Genomic DNA, 17819 nt, shown 5'->3' with positions numbered 1-17819 from the left:
TCAAAAAGATGTATCAATCATCATCACATGCCTGATGTTATTTCCTGAAAAATTAGTTTTCAATGTGAGCATCATATAAAGAACAGGAGGGCACAGACCTTGTTTTCTGGACGGTAGGAATGCAGCTATGAGGTAGGACGGAAGGGGATTCCAACAGCAAGAGTTTAGAACACAAAACAATTATTAAAACACTATCCACCTTCCTTGACAAGTACACAACGTGTGACTATGGATGGAAGTAGCCAAGTTAATACGATGGTTATGCGGAGGAAAAGTAAGCATTTTAGCAAAGCCACAAAACAACAAAACCATTTGTTAGCACTGCGCAATAGCATGATTAGAGTAAATAACCATTGAGTGTGCTTACCGGTTTGTGTATTTGCTACGTTGTCATTCTGGTTGAACTACATTAGAGCTAATGTAGTTTACATATAGTAAACATCTACGTGTATGTTTACCTATAAACATGGAAAGCATGGCCATGGTACCTTCAGCCTCAGCTTGTTCCTCTTCAAAGAACCATTGTATATCTTTTGGGACGGTTTTACAGTTCAGTGCCAAGGTGAACATCCATAAAATATCACACTCCACAAAATCTACCCCATTAACCTCAGCCTGTATCACCTGTTCAAGTCCTAAAACTTGGAACAGCTAACCTACATTAATCAATGTTGAAATGTTGAACTGTTCCAATTTCATGAGGTCATAAAAAACAAAAACACGCATTCATTAGACAATCTTTTATTTTTTTGTTTGTGCGTTTTGTCAATGATGTGAGGGCTTCTAAAGAGTGTGAGGGGAATGGCATAGTATAGATAAGTGGTGGGAAAATAAGCATGGAATGGTTTCAAAATACCATAGAGAAGGATAGAAGGGCAGAATCCTTAGGTATTAGACAGCAGTGTGTTAAGAGAGATTTAGGCCTACATTCTGTTAGGGTCTCTGGCACAGCCAAGCATGTAAAGCATATCTTACAGATGTAGGATCTTAATACGAGCCAGCTTGCTTGCTATAGCAGGATCCTGCAGCAACCGGAAATGTGAATTATTATGTGGATTATAATCCATGGACTTTTTTGTAGGGGTTGAAAATCAAGTCTGAAATTTCCAAGTGGAAATGACAAACTTCAGAAGCCTTTTTAAACCACAAATACACTACAAGTTTTAAAATGTCCTGCATTGCAGGAAAGTTCTCCTGCAACTGGGCGTCCAAATTAAGATCCTACATCTGTACAGCAGATTACAAATGGTGTAGGTCTTGTCAGTCTGACTCCATGCAGTGACCCTGCATTGCAGCAGCAGGTTTGGAGTGACTAATCGCGCAGCACGTGTAAGCTCTTGCTGAAAGAAACAAGGCTTTCACTTCCAAAGCGTCATTAGTGGCCCGGATAAGTGAATTTTGTTATCTCAGGTCATGCGAACGCCTGCTAAACTCTAAAGCCAAGCCCACGTCCTCACAATGACCTGTAGCTTTGTGTCAGTCCTTTAATTAAGGAAACAGGATGTAGAGTAGCAGGCAGAAGAGTTAGCGTTCACATTGACTGACAATAGCACTATAGCCAGGAAGCGTTTCTCGACAAAGAGGAGTTTTCCTTTCCCTAACAGCTGTGGCATAAAAGAGCACGAAGGAGACAGCTTTTATAATACATTGATGAATAAGTAAACGGCAAAATGAATAGATGCATGAATACAAACCTTTTTTCTTAACTGGATGTAGCTCACCTAAATAGCAGATGGGCGAAAAAGATGTCAGCTTAAGAAAGGAACCAACCAAATAGATCTAATAAAACATTGATGAAGGCAGAATAAATTATGAATGTGGATCAGAGTGGAAGAAAGGCTTTTCTTCAGCTGCAGGCAGCTTATTCTCCACTCTTAAAAATCACTAAACATCAGTAAAGAGTACAAGTCAACTCAATGAAAGGCGGTACTGTAGGCTACACAACAACAGCAACAACAGCTAGTAGGCTACATTTGGTTTACTATGCATCTCAGAGCAAAGGTGGATTTAGTGAAATGATTGGACTAGTCAGCCATTCTTCAAAGGAGATTTGAAAATACACCAACCTCATTTGTGCTAAACCGGCACGAGCTATGAATAGCAGATATTCACACTATGATGAATTTTTTTCCCCTCAGAAGTTGGGTGAGAGGAAAATGTTCGTTCTCCAGGGTGTGTTTGATGTTTTGGGGATGTGTTTGAGATATAGCTCCTTTCAAACCACATTAGCCTGAAGGATAAAGTTTCCAGGTTGTGTAAATAAATTATAGCAACAAATAATATTTTAAAGCTTATCCTGATGCCAGGGATGAAATTTATTTAATAATTTGTTATTTGTGCTATGACTCTCTATTAGGAAGTTGGCATTGCTTTGGTGTCATGACCTGGAAACTATACTGTGCCCTGAGAGTGGTTAGAGTGGCTAGGCTACAGTGAGACAGTGTGCCTGTTTTAGAGTAGCTACTCTAAAATGAGACCGAAATAGTCTCTGCCCTTTGAGTCGTAACTCACAGACAGCTGTCAAACCGCCAGGCAGGTCAACATCTTTCTGCATTAGTCCACTGAGCTATGCATAGCCATTGTGGGGACGACCATTCCCTCTTGCTTTCTCTCTTTCTCTATTATCTCCCTTTGTCTTGCACCTCCACCCCTCCACAGACTCACTCTCTCCATCATTTAACAGGGAGCAGAGGTCACAGTTACGTGTGTGTGTGTGCATGTGTGTGTTTGCGTGCGCGCGTGTGTGTGTGTGTGATTGCGATATGACCGAGGCAAGAAGGGATGCAGAGTGGTCAGTTAAGACATGCAGAAACTTTAGTCTGTCTGACAGACACCATTGGATGATGAGCTACTGTCATACTGAATGTATACAATACAGTATGTTCATTTTGTATTGTTAATTAACTCAAATGTGAATTATGTGCCTGTTTCCTAATGCATGTTTTTACCCAATACCTACTTGTACCTTTTAGATTTTAACGCACTCTATTGGCCTAGGCAGAAGGTCACTGCTCTAAGGCCAGAGGTACTGTTGATCCCCAGACGGCATAATACTACCATCTGAAATAATGTCCTTATAGAAGTGACCTAATAACAGTGTGTGTGCATCCTGGTAATGAATGTCATGTGGTATGATTTATAAAAACAACAATAATGCAGCAGATGCCTGTATAAAGTGAGTCCGTCTGTGTAGGTTCTAATTGATTCACTCCAGCTCTAACTTCATGCGTGTCTTCATATTAAAACGACACTGGTTTCTTCATTGGGACTCAAATCAGTGCCTAAATGATGTGTTCCCTTTACTGCACAACAAATGTAAGTTACATTTGTTTGCCTATATTAATATTCTGTACTGTGATTCAGTTATGGCTGCTGTAGGCCTACTGTATGTGTGGTGCTGCTGCTTAATTGACTGAAAACATTTGCTCTGCCAAATCACACTGTTGAGCGTTCATTCCTCTGCCACAAATCATTACTGTTGAGCAGGAGGTTTGTCCCTGGACTGTCGTACAGTAGTTGTCCTCCACACTGTGGTATGCTTAGAGCTCCTCTTATAAAAGTAAATTGCTAGGTTGTCATTAAGATTGAATACCTGATGTCAAGTTGCCTTCCTGTTTCAATAGGGCTGGTAAAAATGCATAATACCCAGCAGAATCTTAGGCTAAACTAAGGAATTGAGATTAGCACCTTTGTTATATCAGATATCCTTTCGCTAACACGGTGTAAACTGTATGAGCTGATGCTGTTGTGAAAGACACGTAACATGAACTGTTGAGTATAATGTTGATAATGATGGTTTGGAGCAAGCTTGGAGATGAGATGTGCACATTAAAGTGAGCGTGTCGAGCACAGTGGGTGGTGAAAAGACACAAGCAAGGGATTGATGAGAGAGGTGATTTCTGCTTTCTTTGGATGGCTTTATTTTTTATAGAACAGTCACACACAAATGTGGTACAGGAGTTAAAAGTATCACGCTGCAGGTCGAGAGCCTTGTTCTTCCGCTTCAAAATTCTTCCGCGTGAAAGGCTGGAAAACAGTGTCCCGTTCTTTAGTTTTGGAGTTCGGGTTTGGGAATGAATGTCACCTCCTACGTTTCTGTTCTAAGCTTGTACAGATGGGCGTGGTGCTGTATTTAATATTGCAACACATCATCTACTATGAGATATGATAAACAGTGTCGGGTTGATATGTGTGGTACACACAGTCGTGTGTTGAGTGTTTATTAAACCACAAGCTAGCCTTGGAAAGAAGCTCGGCTATGGTTCACAGGTTCTCAATCTGCCAGACTTATCCTGCATCGCACCCTAAGCCATACAGACTTAAGGGCTGAATTGTTACAGCCGAGCCATTAACTGAATATGTGAACCTATAGAGGTGAAATCAAACGGCTTGACGTTGAATGTGGCATGACCTGCCAGGTGACTGGTCAAGTCACAGCGGGTCAGCCCTTTTTCTCTTTTTGAAATACCATGGTGGTTTGTTTGTTATGTTACTGTTGTTGCTGTTGTTTCCTCTATTAGGGTAGCTCAAGAGACAACTTGTGAAATATACCTTCGATTTCCTCCTCCTCGGGTGCTACCAGGCTGGAGACAAAGGTCAGAAGCAGTTTGCCCCAGTCAGTGGATTCCTCCACCGCCTCGTTCACCATTTTCATGGGGTCCGAGCTGATATGCTGAATGCTTCCTGAGAGTGTGGTGAACAGGCTGTGTGAGCCAAGATTTAATAGCACAATATAGCCAGCATGCATTTACACACACCCTTTCTCTACACACACTTAAACCTGGACTAAAATACCTAAGGAATACCTCATTAATTACCACCGCATTATATTATACACAATAAAAACAGTCATTTGACAATATGCTGTCCTTAATCTTTCAAATGCAATCATACTGTACACCGTTCAAATGTTCTGCACTTAGAGAACAATATGAGAACAAAGGCAGATCACAGCAAATTAATTTATACCCAGAAACAAATTCAGCAATATAGACTACAGATATGAAGATGAATGTGTACATGGCTATTAACTATAGCTTGGAACTAATCAACAAGAACCAATGTGACGTAGTATAACATATCCTTTGTCCATCCATGGTCCAATGGGTAACTTCAAATGTCTGCTGGAGTATACGGTGTAGACCACCATCTGTTGCGGCATTCTTTACGGCTTTCTGCTGTGCAGTGCAGGCAAACGGCGTGAGACAGACATTTCCATTTCGTCGGAGGCAGAGACATACAGAAGGCAATAGGCATTCATGACAGGTAAACATGCAACACACTACAGGACATGTCAGACACCACTGCCAGCGGAGTGTAGCCCAGCACCGCGTTAGTGACAACTCTCAGCAGAATATGACTGACTGGTCTTTAGAGATTGCACTTTAGACTCTTTAGTGCTTTTCAGTGATCAAATATCAAAGCAGTATTACTGATATTCAGAAGAGAGTGATTGTTAGTTATTTAATCCATAGTCGTGTTGAATCAGACTGAGTGGGTTAAGGAAACACGGTTGATGCAGCCAAATTCAACAAAAGGAACATTTTGGTTCCTGGAATTGAAAATATTCACGTGGGAATTAATTGTCTATGCAATTCGGAAACAAATAGATGTTTCAGCTAAAGACAATATCTAAAGGCTTGTGTCAAATGTATCCAAATGTATTTGTCATAACATGAGTTAATGGACTGATTACTTGCTATATTAGTCGCTTATAATCAATTGTATTATCTTTCATTTGATGAAATTCGTTAGTTGTATCTTCTCCTTTAAAGTTAGTTGCCACAGTATGTCAACCCAAACTCACTAAGGGCCTCAGAGGCCTCTAATCGGCACGACAAAGTTAAAAGCATAATATAATGGCTTGCCTCTAGACCTTCCTGCATCCTTAATTATTTTCCTGACAGCGGGAGGTGGGGAGACCCCTGTTAGGAGGAGAGGTACATAAGCAGTGGCACAGGGACAGGGACAGTGAACAGTCTCCATCACATGCACATGATCAATGCGGGGAGAACAGACTCCAGAGTGATGCATTCTGGGAGGAAGTACTGGACAGTCTTACCACAAGAAACAATGGCACAGAGACACAATTTACTCACGATTCATTCAACGTCATCACATAGACGTTCATCACAATGGAAACAAAGATCGGCCGTAGTGTGGAGAACACATCAACATACGAACAGTAAACACCCATAGTGCAATAAGAGTGAGAAACAGGACAGAACAGCAACATGCTGTGCTGTAACCATAGCAAACACAGTATGTCTTTCACTCTTTATTGAATCTGCTATAACAACAGTTCTTCCTCTGTGCTTGGCCTGTTTTTATTTGAAATGTATTCTCATTGACTTGATTAATTTGTTCCAAGAAATAACGTGCAATAACATAATGCTGTGATTTGAAGTAGTACATCACAATTCATGGCATTGAGTAACAATGTGAAATTGACTCCAACTAGGAATACTAATGAATACTGATTAATTCAGTGGCATTTGTTTGATTGGCACTTCAACCTACGTCATAAAGCAGAAAAAATACATCCCTCAATGCTTGTGCATTTGAACCCCTCACATTGTAGTCTATCTACACTGATTCCTGGCATGGAGACTGCAACTAAATCCACAGAAATAAATTACATATTAACCTGAAAGAAGTGGTAAAGAAGGCAAGGGACTTGGGAGTGGAAATGGAATCAACCCTCCAAACTAAGTCCCTCATTACGGAAAGGCTCTGTGGATTGTTCCAAAACACTTTGGAGGGTTTAGTTTAGAGAAACCGGTGAAGTGTGGGTGGCAGTATAACTAGCACCATGTCACCTGGCAACACATTCATTCCTGTATTCAGGAGGTCTCTGACACTACGTCCGTCAGGCTCCAGTTTGCAGGTGTCCCTCTTTAGCAGGAAGTTGAAGGAGCTAATGAAAGCACTGTTTTCCCTCTCTCTCTCATTCTCCTCCCTTTCACGCTCCCTATCCTCCCCTGCCTCTCTCCCCCTCTCCCTCTACCCCCCTCTCTCTAACGGGAAGCAATGGAGGCATGGCAATAGAATTGATTCAACTCCAATTGGACGCCTCCCAGGCTATGCAGTGCACATCAAGAGGAATTCCATTTCCTCACAGCCAGGACTCTTGCCCATTGTTCCAAAATGTTGGTTTAGTATTTAATTTTCACAGTGTCGCCCTTTATTGAAATGTCATGGTGGGAAAAATTGCATCTTATTAAAAGTGCAATTTTAATACCCATTTGCTGTCCAACTAAATGGTTGTGTAATGGGCAGGTTCGTAATTTATAATTTTCCAATTTCTCAGGGCAGACAGCCTTTTGCTTCACACATCTATTAGTTTGTGACCTTGGTGAAATCATTTAGCATTTTCCCTGTTACTGTACCTCTTTATGTGTTCAAAAAGTAAAGTATTTAATGGGCGTGGGGATGAAATAAGACATCTGCTGTCACTAACCACTGTCTACAAAAATACAAAACATTTAATAATACAAATTCCAAAACTCCATGTTGTATATCCACTTGGGTCCAGTACTATAAATATTTGAAATGGTGACTGACAGGTACTCTAGCTATTCCCGTAAATTCCACTGTCTCTGGCAGTCTCCTCTCTGACAGTGAGGGGTTCAAACGAACAGAGAGGACCAGTCTAAGAAAGGGCGTCCAGCCCCACAGCCATCCCTCATAGAGAGAGACAGAGTAACACCGCTCAGGTATCCTACAGAGGACCTAGTGCTATACATAGCTACCCGATTCTTAAAAAGCAAGAACATGAGACTTCCTTTCACTATTACTGTGTGGTCTTACAAACCAATTTTACCAACCCTTTCGATTGGAACAGATTGATACCTGATTGATCATTTACTTATTTTCAAGATACATGTTGGCTACATACATTTACTGTGGTGCAGATTACACATTGTCCTCAAAGATTGTGGCTTCCATTTCCGTATATAAGATTTATATCATATGGGTATTTACATTATACTGTGCGTGTTTGTTCTTTTTTGGAAATCTAGTAATTTATTAATATGTACATAGCTCCTGTTTTTCCTTTCAAGGGTTTATCCATGGTGCCATGGTTTTGTGTGGTGATTCACCCTCCCATTCCACATGTGTTGTCCTGGTGCCATACAGTATCCCCTGGTATATTTTTAGCTAACCATAACCCCCCTTTCCCTAATCTAATTTAGGGATGCGTGACCCCAGTATTTTTGCTATCAATTAATATGTCTACTGTTTAATATATTGGTTAAAGGGTATAGTTTAGCTACAGTCTGACTTCTACACCTAATAAAGACTCTTGTAGTGTTATGACTCGGCTGAGAGGCTTTGATAGAAATGGCCACAGCGTAAATTCCTTCTCATGATTCCATGTGGAATGGTTCAGGAGGTCAGGAGGTCAGTCCTCCGTAGATGACCTTCGGTATTGGCCACATTCAATGCTCAGTAGTATGCATTGTAGAGGAAATCTATATCTCTCCTTGCAGGCTTATCTGCAACATAGAATATTCAATTATAAATATTAAAGCACATCAGATAAGTGTATCCTTCTCAAAAGCAGAACTCAATCAAAGAGAAAGGCATTCTCCATGGCCAGAAGGAGTTATTACTCAATACCACACAGTTAATAACACAAACACAAGCTGATATGCTCTCAATGTGCCATTATTGATGTTAGCATCAAGGCAATTGTGTATAAATTGAGACGGGAAAGGCAACTAAAGTTAACATAGGCCAGATGCATGGGAGCGATTGGCACACAATTAATTGGGATCATGTTGCCAGGGAATAAGGTTAAATAACACTGTCAAATAAATCAGACTAAAAAGCTCACGCCTGACCACTTGAGAGTAATATAATAGTGATTTCAGGCAGTACTTGACTTGGGCAGAAGCTCAACTGAACTGAGTACTGGCACCTCAAATGTTCTTCTGCTTGAGTTCTTGCACCTCTTATCGAATATTATCTCAAAAATATTGAGGAATTCCTGCAACTAAATATAAACGGTACCAGCACCCAAAATGAGTACCGGCACCTATTTCAGTCCAAGTCAAGCACTGATTTCAGGTGAATGTAATGGTTATTTTTCCTATAATCGTGGTGGCCTATTTTGCTCAATTGTGTAAAGGGCACAAAAAACATGCAACACTCAAATTGTTGCGCCATTCTTTACAGTTTAACCTGGCACAAAACCTTCTAGTACCTACTGTGATGCAGCCTCAATACATTCTAAAGCTTTCTGGTTATGTAATAATTGGTCAAATGAAATTGGCTGCTGCAGAAAATGCTACAGCCAACTTAAAATAGTACAGTTAGCTACAGCACATTCCTCACAAATGAGCTCTTCATACACTATTTCACCGGACATCAAGTAATGACTGAAGACACACATGGACACACACACACACGCACACACACATAAATACATTTCTTGTAATGAATGTTAGTTTAATGTTACACACTACGGCGTTACACACTACAGCGTTATTATGGTATGTTTTGTTAAACTACAAACAAACAAAAAAAGGTCAATAGTAGCTAGTTAAATGACACATCAAGTGACTGCTAAATAGGCTGTATACCTTTCCAATCACAAAGCAGAAATGGGTCAGTTCAGTGAATGATTTCTCATGGAAGCTATAGCCCTAAACTATTCACATTATTATGTGAATATTATTATGTCAAGATTATGGTTGACTTTATGAACGTATGTACAATTATGGTTGGCATCAGAGTTACTAACAGAACGGAGACACTATCTCTGTATTACAGTGAGTTTTATTAGGCAAAATAGTCCACTTCAATTGCCATAATCTACTAGTGTGAAAAAGGTGTACAGACTCACTTAGTACCAGATGTAACCTGTGCAGCCTTGAATGAACCAGAATCAACACTTGATGGACCATGTGTACATGAATCCATTATTGCCTAGCATCAAGCCACCACAACACTGACTGGAGTGTGTGACAATTGCTCCCTGTCAGCAATTAAAGCATGCAAGTTGTTAGTAGCAGAGCGGAAGCGAACACACAGATGGGTATGAGCACTACACTGCAGGCAGAGAGTCTTTACCAGGTGGCAAACAGGGGTCGTCACAGTATAATGTATGATCTTTTTATTGGATGGGAACAGGATGGCACATGGGGATGGACAGGGTGAAAAGAGGAGGAAACTAGATTAGAAATGAGAGAGTGAACGTCGCTACGGAACTCTAGTGAATAAATAAAGGGAGTGAGGTGCATGTGATTTCAGTGAAGGCTAGAATGGCTTTGGGTTGGTAGACTAGACTCCACGCCCCCAGAGTACGTCAGCCTTCAACTACTATCGTGACTTGTGAGTTAATCGGATCTACAGTACGTGACAATGGTGGCCCACTTTTGAAGTTTGCTTCAAAAATGTATGTGCAAGGTCTCACATGGAAGACCTTTGACATGAAATGAAATGTGAATGGCATATGACATGAAAATGGAGAAAGAATCCATGTACACCAATGACAATTTATCGCACGTACTGATCGGCAAACAGCAAACTCTCAAACACTGAAAATTGTCATTGTACAACTTTATTTTTAAACCACAAAATCACACTGAAAACAACGTTAAAGAATACAATACATTACACATTCCCTCTACAGAGGTTTTCACCATTACGTCTGCAACAGTTGTAATGAACTATATCAATCATAATTCTGTGATACAATAACATCTCTACTGACTGAAGCAATGCATCTCAAAACTAATCTACCAGTAAATCTATTTGGCTATTTGACTCAAAGCTTGTTTGACTGGGAGAGAGGCATGGCTAATTCCGCCAAACCCTCTCAGCAACCGCTGCAGATAAGGCCCAGGCCCAGTAAACTGCAATGCTATGCCCTATCTATCTTTGTCACTGTCAGTACTATTAGTAACCAGACAATGAGCTCCTGGCTACCCTGAGAGCCCACACGCCGTTGGATAAAGTAGTGTCAGCCTGAAAACAACAAGCTACTGGGCCTTATCGCTTTCACTGAGCTCACTGCATTCCTTTGTCACCTGTTTTAGCCATTATCTATGAACTTGTTTCACCCAAGCTAAAGGTTAAGGCTAAATTATTAAACAAACCTTAGAAGAGGAACTATTTACACTATATGACAAAAAGTATGTGGACACCAGCTCATCGAACATCTTATTTTAGAATCATGGGCATTATTAAGGATTTGGCTATAACAGCCTCCACTCTTCTGGGAAAGCTTTGCACTAGATGTTGGAACATTGCTGCAGGGACTTGCTTCCTCGTTCTAATTCATTCTAAAGGGGTTCGATGGGGTTGAGGTCAGGGCTCTGTGCAGGCCAGCCAAGTATTCCCACACCAATCTCGATGAACCATGTCTGTATGGACCTCAGTTTGTGTACTCGGGCATTGTCATGTTGAAACAGGAAAGGGCCTTCCTCAAACTGTTGCCACAAAGTTGGAAGCACAGAATCGTCTGGAATGTCATTGTATGCTGTAGTGATTTCCTTCACTCGAACTAGCATGAACCATGAAAAACAACCGCAGACCATAATTCCTACTCCACCAAACTTTACAGTTGACACTATGCATTGGGGCAGGTAGCATTCTCCTGGCATCCGCCAAACCCAGATTTGTCTGTTGGACTGCCAGATGGTGAAGCGTGATTCATCACTCCAGAGAACATGTTTCCACTGCTCCAGAGTCCAATGGCGGCCAGCTTTACACCACTCCAGCTGACGTTTGGCATTGCGCATGGTGATCTTATGCATGTGTGCGGCTGCTCGGCCATGGAAACCCATTTCATGAAGCTCCCAACAAACTGTTTGTGTGCTGACATTGCTTGCAGAGGCAGTTTGGAACTCGGTAGTGAGTGTTGCAACCGAGGACAGACGATTTTTAGCACTCTGTGGTCCCATTCTGTGAGCTTGTGTGGCCTACCACTTTGCGGCTGAGCCATAGTTGCTCCTATACCTTTCCACTTCACAATAACAGCACTTACAGTTGACCGGATCAGCTCTAGCAGGGCAGAAATTTGACGAACTGACTTGTTGGAAAGGTGGCATCCTATGATGGTGCCAAGTTGAATGTCTCTGATCTCTTCAGTAAAGGCCATTCTGCTGCCCATGCTTGTCTATGGAGATTGCATGGCTGTGTGCTCGATTTTATACACCTGTCAGCAACGGGTGTGGCTGAAATAGCCGAATCCACTCATTCGAAGGGGTGTCCACATACTTTTGTATAAATTGTATAAAATGGGATCAAGTCTATATCCACATCATTAAAAACCAGATTCTAAACGACCAAGATTACTCAACGCATGAGGCATCATATAAACTACTGCCCCTTTTGCATTCTAATGAGCCCAAACAAGGAAAAAGGAAGCCTAGCTCTAACCTACAGAGAGAGGCCGATGATGTGTCAGGTAAAAAGCAAAAACGAAACCCTAACACAGATAAGTAACATCCCAATGCATGGTGGTAGGAACAGTATAGGAGGAAAGGAAAGGTTCAGGACTTACCTGTGAGGCCCTTGTAGTCCATCAGGTCAAACATGATGATGGCCACACAAGACCAGGTGACGACCAGGGCTACGACCAGGATCCAGGCCATAGGGGAACTGAAGGTGGTGTACAGGTCGTCAGTCGCGGTCCTCTTGGTCACCCTGGCTGGGGGGTGTCCTGCCTCTCCATTTTTGCTCTCAATGACCATGGTTGTGGTGAAGGATTGCGCTGGAAGAAAGGACAAAGGATAGGTTGTTGGTCTGGTGCTGAACCAACCATAAAGGCCCAGTGAAGGGTTCGTTCCTGAATAGACTGCACTGAGACAAGTTTTTGACAGGGGAATAGCTATACACTGAAGGTACTACACTGTATGGTACACAGTGTCAAAGGAATCCATATACTTTTTTTGTTTGGATTGTGTTGTCTCTGTGATCTTTTGACTTGGCCATCAAAGAGCTCTCTCTCTAAATTAATATAAATCTCTGTAGCGTGGCAATTTGATTTGATGTTAAATGGAGAGAGATGGGCTGGCCATGCTTCCTTACAAACACAGCATATGACCTTTATGTGCGGAATTCATTTTACAAGGCTGCTCATCGATTTACCAGAATGTGGCAGACTAGGTCAGAATAAGCCATTGATTCTTGTGAAGGTGCAATAGTTAGAATGCAGTGTTCAGTCTCTAAAACGTTATCTGCTGCTTTTATACTGTGAAATCAGGTCGGTGCAAACCAGACAGAAGCTGTTGCTGGTGGCACGGGTCTCTGGTGTGTTTTCTTAGTCGGCCCATGACAGAGATAGTATCGGACTGAAATGCTGTTCCAGCCCCCTTGATTTTTGTGTGTTGCATGTTTATGAACGTATGTATGTCGTGAGTGTGAAAGAGAGAGAAAAAAGAAAGACAGAAAGAGAATAAGTGCATGTGTGTATTCGCCCAGCATGGCTCAGGCCACCTGTTGGATCTCTTCGCCATGGCCTGCACCCTGTTGTCAGCAATGGGGGATTATGGGCCCCCATGTCCCCTCAATATGCTGACTCAAGAGGCTCTGCAGACAAACACCATATGCCCTGCTTCTTCTCACTTTGATTCAACAAAATACAATATGACATACTGTCATACTGAAACTAGCACAGTGTGTGTGTGTGTGTGTGTGTGTGTGTGTGTGTGTGTGTGTGTGTGTGTGTGTGTGTGTGTGTGTGTGTGTGTGTGTGTGTGTGTGTGTGTGTGTGTGTGTGTGTGTGTGTGTGTGTGTGTGTGTGTGTGGTGTTATTGTATGTGCATTTGAGTGTGTTTGCCAGGGTTACAGTAATGGCATTTACAGAGTTGTATTATCCTGGAATCCAGGAGTAGTGGAGTGGGGATAGTGATGGAATACATCACGCAAATGTGCTGTAAAAAAAAAAGAGAAAAAAAAGAATGTACGCTTCAACACATCTACTTTACCTCTCTCCTGACCTCTTGCTGCCTGAAGTTGACGTCCCTGTCATGGGAACCCTAAGTAGTTCTCCATGACAACTAATCTCAGGACAGTAAATTGAGAGCCAGTAATACAGTCTGATAGAGTCAGCCAACAAAACACTGATATGATCTTATCCTCTCCTGGGTGCCCTCAATATATACTCTGATATCACTTCTATTTGAATTGCTGTTGAATAGAAGTTTTACACCCAGGCTCAAGTTGGTTCAAATCAGGCCCTTCTTATTGGAACTGACGTGTAAGACTGAGGCAAAACAAGGTACATCAGACAGAATCATTAAGTTTGATTCCCAAAAGTAAGATAACGTCAACTTTTCTCGGTTGTAACAGTGATGATGGAGGTGGATTGTGCAGGTGAAGTGCTAGATACTTCAAGCTGTGCTGACGTCATAAGTGTCTCAAGGCTGCATAGCAAATAGCCAATTATGCTATCATGATATCCACTATTTCTCAGAAGCTTCTAAATCGTCTGCGGAACTATGTCACGTTTTTTAAACATTTAAAATGACAAATGAAATGACCTATAATAAGGAAGTAAAATGGAAAGACATACTTAGACTTGTGTAGATACTGTACCTTCGACTCCCTCAGTCATGGCAGTTTTGAAAATGTAATTTCAGCAACAGAGTTGTGTGGAAAAAAGTACATGCAGCGCCTCAGGGCTAATCCTGTTTGAGTCCTGATCGTCAAGGAGAGGATGGGACCATGCAAAGAGACCCTAAATATATTACACCTGGTGTCTGGACTGGATGTTTAATCCCCCCTAAAGAATCACAATGGAAAATAATTCAAAGGGTCACAGTCTCAGGGTCTCTGAAGAGGTTCAGTTAATGTCCAGGAAGAGAGCAAAAAGTCGAGGGGAAAAGTTCCAGGGCCGGCCAGTGGAGAGTTCGAGATCCAGCCTAAAAGTTTCCCCTGCCCATGATTGGTGTAGATCAGGAAGCTTAGGACGGGACAGGGGCTTCAAGGTAACCTTAACCCAGGCTATTCTGCCCTGCCTGCCTGGGTTATTCTTAGAGCTAGCCGCACCAGCTGCATTCTGCTTTGCCTTTTTAGGCTGGGGGCGTGAACCCCTCCAACAGACCTGTGCTGTCATCGAGTAGGGTAACAGAATGGGCATCAGCACTGCTCTCCTGCAGTGCCGTATCCATCTGCTGGCGTGGGACTGGGACTGGCAGACAGAGACGTCACGTCACTGACAGTGGAGGAAAATGGCCACAGGCAGGAGCTGTTCATCTGGCCTACAGACCTCTATTAGCCTGGCCTTGGTGCCAGACTGATAGCAGCCAAAGTGGATGCAGCCAAAGTGCCATGTTTACCTTGTGTTTACCTTTGTGAACAAGGAATACAAGATAAAGACCACCACTGCTTCCCAGCATTACCTGTCAAGAGCTGTGCCCATATTCTTATCTGGGTGCCAGCCAGTCTGGTCAGTCACTGCCCACATACTAGGTACCTAGTCAACAGACTGGCACCTGGCAGCCACCAAGACCTGCCTTTGGCATGGTTATTCCAATTATTCCTGGATTATCTTTACAACTGTAAAGCCAAAGCATATCTGATGTGATTGCTGGAATATAACCACCTACATTGTATGAATCTCAGATTCATGAACCTCTCAAAACATGAATCAAAATCACCACAGGAATCCATGAAATTTGATGCCCGCTGTTTGATTTTGTCCTTTAAATCGCCCACAAGGAAGAATATTGCATGTTTAAAATGTAATGCAGTTGACCTCAGTGGAAGAAATTCAATGCATTTTCACCACCCTCCTTTCTCGGAAACCACACACCTCTGCTGAGAAGCCTTTCTGACAAGCTAAAGCAGTTGGACTGCTGACTAATCCCTGAACCCACATAAAGGGCTGAAAAGACACATTTCATCTGAGGATATTAGTAGCCTACAGTACTTTGTTTAGGTCATCCAAAAGTTACGTTGCTGCAAACAAGTTGACAGGTTACTATACTAAACAAAAATATAAATGCATCATGCAACAATTTCTAAGATTTTACTGAGTTACAGTTCATATAAAGAAATCAGTCAATTGAAATAAATAAATGATGCTCTAATCTATGGATTTCATATGACTGTGAATACAGATATGCATATGTTGGTCACAGATACACTATATATACAAAGATTAGATTTGATCCCATTTTATACTATTTATACAAAAGTATGTGTACACGCCTTCAAATTCATGGATTCGGCTATTGCAGGTGTATAAAATTGAGCACATCGCCATGCAATCTCCATAGACAAATGTTAGCAGTAGAATGGCTTCACTGAAGAGCTCAGTGACTTTACGTAGAATGTATGCACACATGACTGTAAGTCGCTTTGGATAAAAGCGTCAGCTAAATGGCATATATTATTATATTATTATACTTTCAACGTGGCACAGTCGTAGGACCTCACCTTTCCAACAAGTCAGTTCGTCACATTTCTGGCTATGGATCTAATAATTCATTCAGCAGAAATGACTGTGCATCACACAACACTCTGCAAATATGACCAGTAGGCCTTTGTTTGAAAAGCAAGCTGATTGGATGTTTGAGTATGAGTTTGCCAGAATATAAACACTTTCAACAATCAGAATGAGAGGGTTAGAAAATGTAGGTTGATGCATTTTCTACAAATCCTCGTGACACATCTCCTTCGCATAGAGTTGATCAGGCTGTTGATTGTGGCCTATGGAATATTGTCCCACTTCTCTTCCAAGGCTTTGTGAAATTGCTGGATATTGGCGGGAACTGGAGCACACTGTCATACACGTTAATCCAGAGCATCCTGAACGCGCTCAAAGGGTGACATGTCTGGTGAGTATGCAGGCCATGGAAGAACTGGGACATTTTGAGCTTTCAGGAATGGTGAACAGATCCTTGCGACATGGAGCTGTAAATTATCATGCTGAAATATGAGGTGATGGCGGTAGACAAATGGCACGACAATAGGCCTCAGGACCTCATCACAGTATCTCTGTGCAATATATACATGGTCTGCAACTGTGAGGCAGGTTGGATGTACTGCCAAATTCTCTAAAATTATGTTGGAGTTGGCTTATGGTAGAGAAATGAACATACAATGTTCTGGAAACAGCTCTGGTAGACATTCCTGTAGTCAGCATGCCAATTGCATGTGCCCCCGAAACTTATCTGTGGCATTGTGGTCTGTGACAAAACTGCACATTTTAGAGTGGCCTTTTATTGTCCCCAGTACAAGGTGCACCTGTGTAATGATCATAATTTATAATCAGCTTCTTGATATTCCACACCTGTCAGGTGGATGGCAGGTGTTATCTAAGCAAAGGAGAAATGCTCACTAACAGGGATGTAAACAAAATTGTGCACATTTCTGGGATTTTTTATTTCAGCTCATGAAACCAACACTTCACATGTTGCGTTTATATTTTCGTACAGTGTAGTAACTAACGGATTGCATTTAGAAAGTAACCTACCCAACCCTGAGTATCCTATGAGCTTTATACAAAGAGATGGAAATACATCTACTTTTGTGATCTTCACGACATTCTATCTTTTGATTAGGATGTGCAGGCTTTCAAACAAGACAAATAAAACGGAATGTTGTTTTCCCTCCATAACTAGTAACAGTCATTACATTGGCAGCACAGCACAGGCAGCTTCCAGTGGGATAAAACAGAGAGGGCTGCTGATGAAATTGTGTGCAATCAGGGGGAAAAATCCTCACCCTGCAGAGCGTGCCACACACTGGTGTGTGTGGCACACGCAGACATTCACAGTCCATGCCTTTCTTACAGATCTACTATGACACCTTTAGGGCATCATTACAACACAAAACCTCAAGTGTTAGAAAAACATTTG

General features: G+C 41.8%; 1 protein-coding gene across 16 annotated transcripts in view; it reads right to left on the bottom strand.

Moving 5' to 3' along the window:
* Positions 1-15001, bottom strand: part of trdn (triadin) — a 46137-nt gene extending 31136 nt beyond the window's left edge. For 10 of the 16 annotated variants that reach the window (XM_035774797.2, XM_035774798.2, XM_035774807.2 and 7 more), the window contains exons 1-7: positions 14551-14999; positions 12515-12724; positions 10078-10116; positions 5868-5924; positions 4552-4683; positions 1695-1721; positions 99-125 (exon numbers count right to left, since the gene is read on the bottom strand). In XM_035774797.2, coding sequence (XP_035630690.1) covers positions 99-125; positions 1695-1721; positions 4552-4683; positions 5868-5924; positions 10078-10116; positions 12515-12724; positions 14551-14569 — 511 coding nt within the window. In that variant the 5' untranslated portion in view covers positions 14570-14999. Of the gene's footprint in view, positions 1-98; positions 126-1694; positions 1722-4551; positions 5178-5867; positions 5925-10077; positions 10117-12514; positions 12725-14527 lie in introns of those variants that run through there. The other 6 variants (XM_052523533.1, XM_035774803.2, XM_035774806.2 and 3 more) reach the window with 6 other exon arrangements.
* Between the last annotated feature and the right edge of the window lie 2818 nt (positions 15002-17819).

Source organism: Oncorhynchus keta, chromosome 8 (genome assembly GCF_023373465.1).
Source record: "Oncorhynchus keta strain PuntledgeMale-10-30-2019 chromosome 8, Oket_V2, whole genome shotgun sequence".
NCBI classification, from domain to species: Eukaryota; Metazoa; Chordata; class Actinopteri; order Salmoniformes; family Salmonidae; genus Oncorhynchus; species Oncorhynchus keta.
This window is presented reverse-complemented; position numbering and strand designations above follow the sequence as displayed.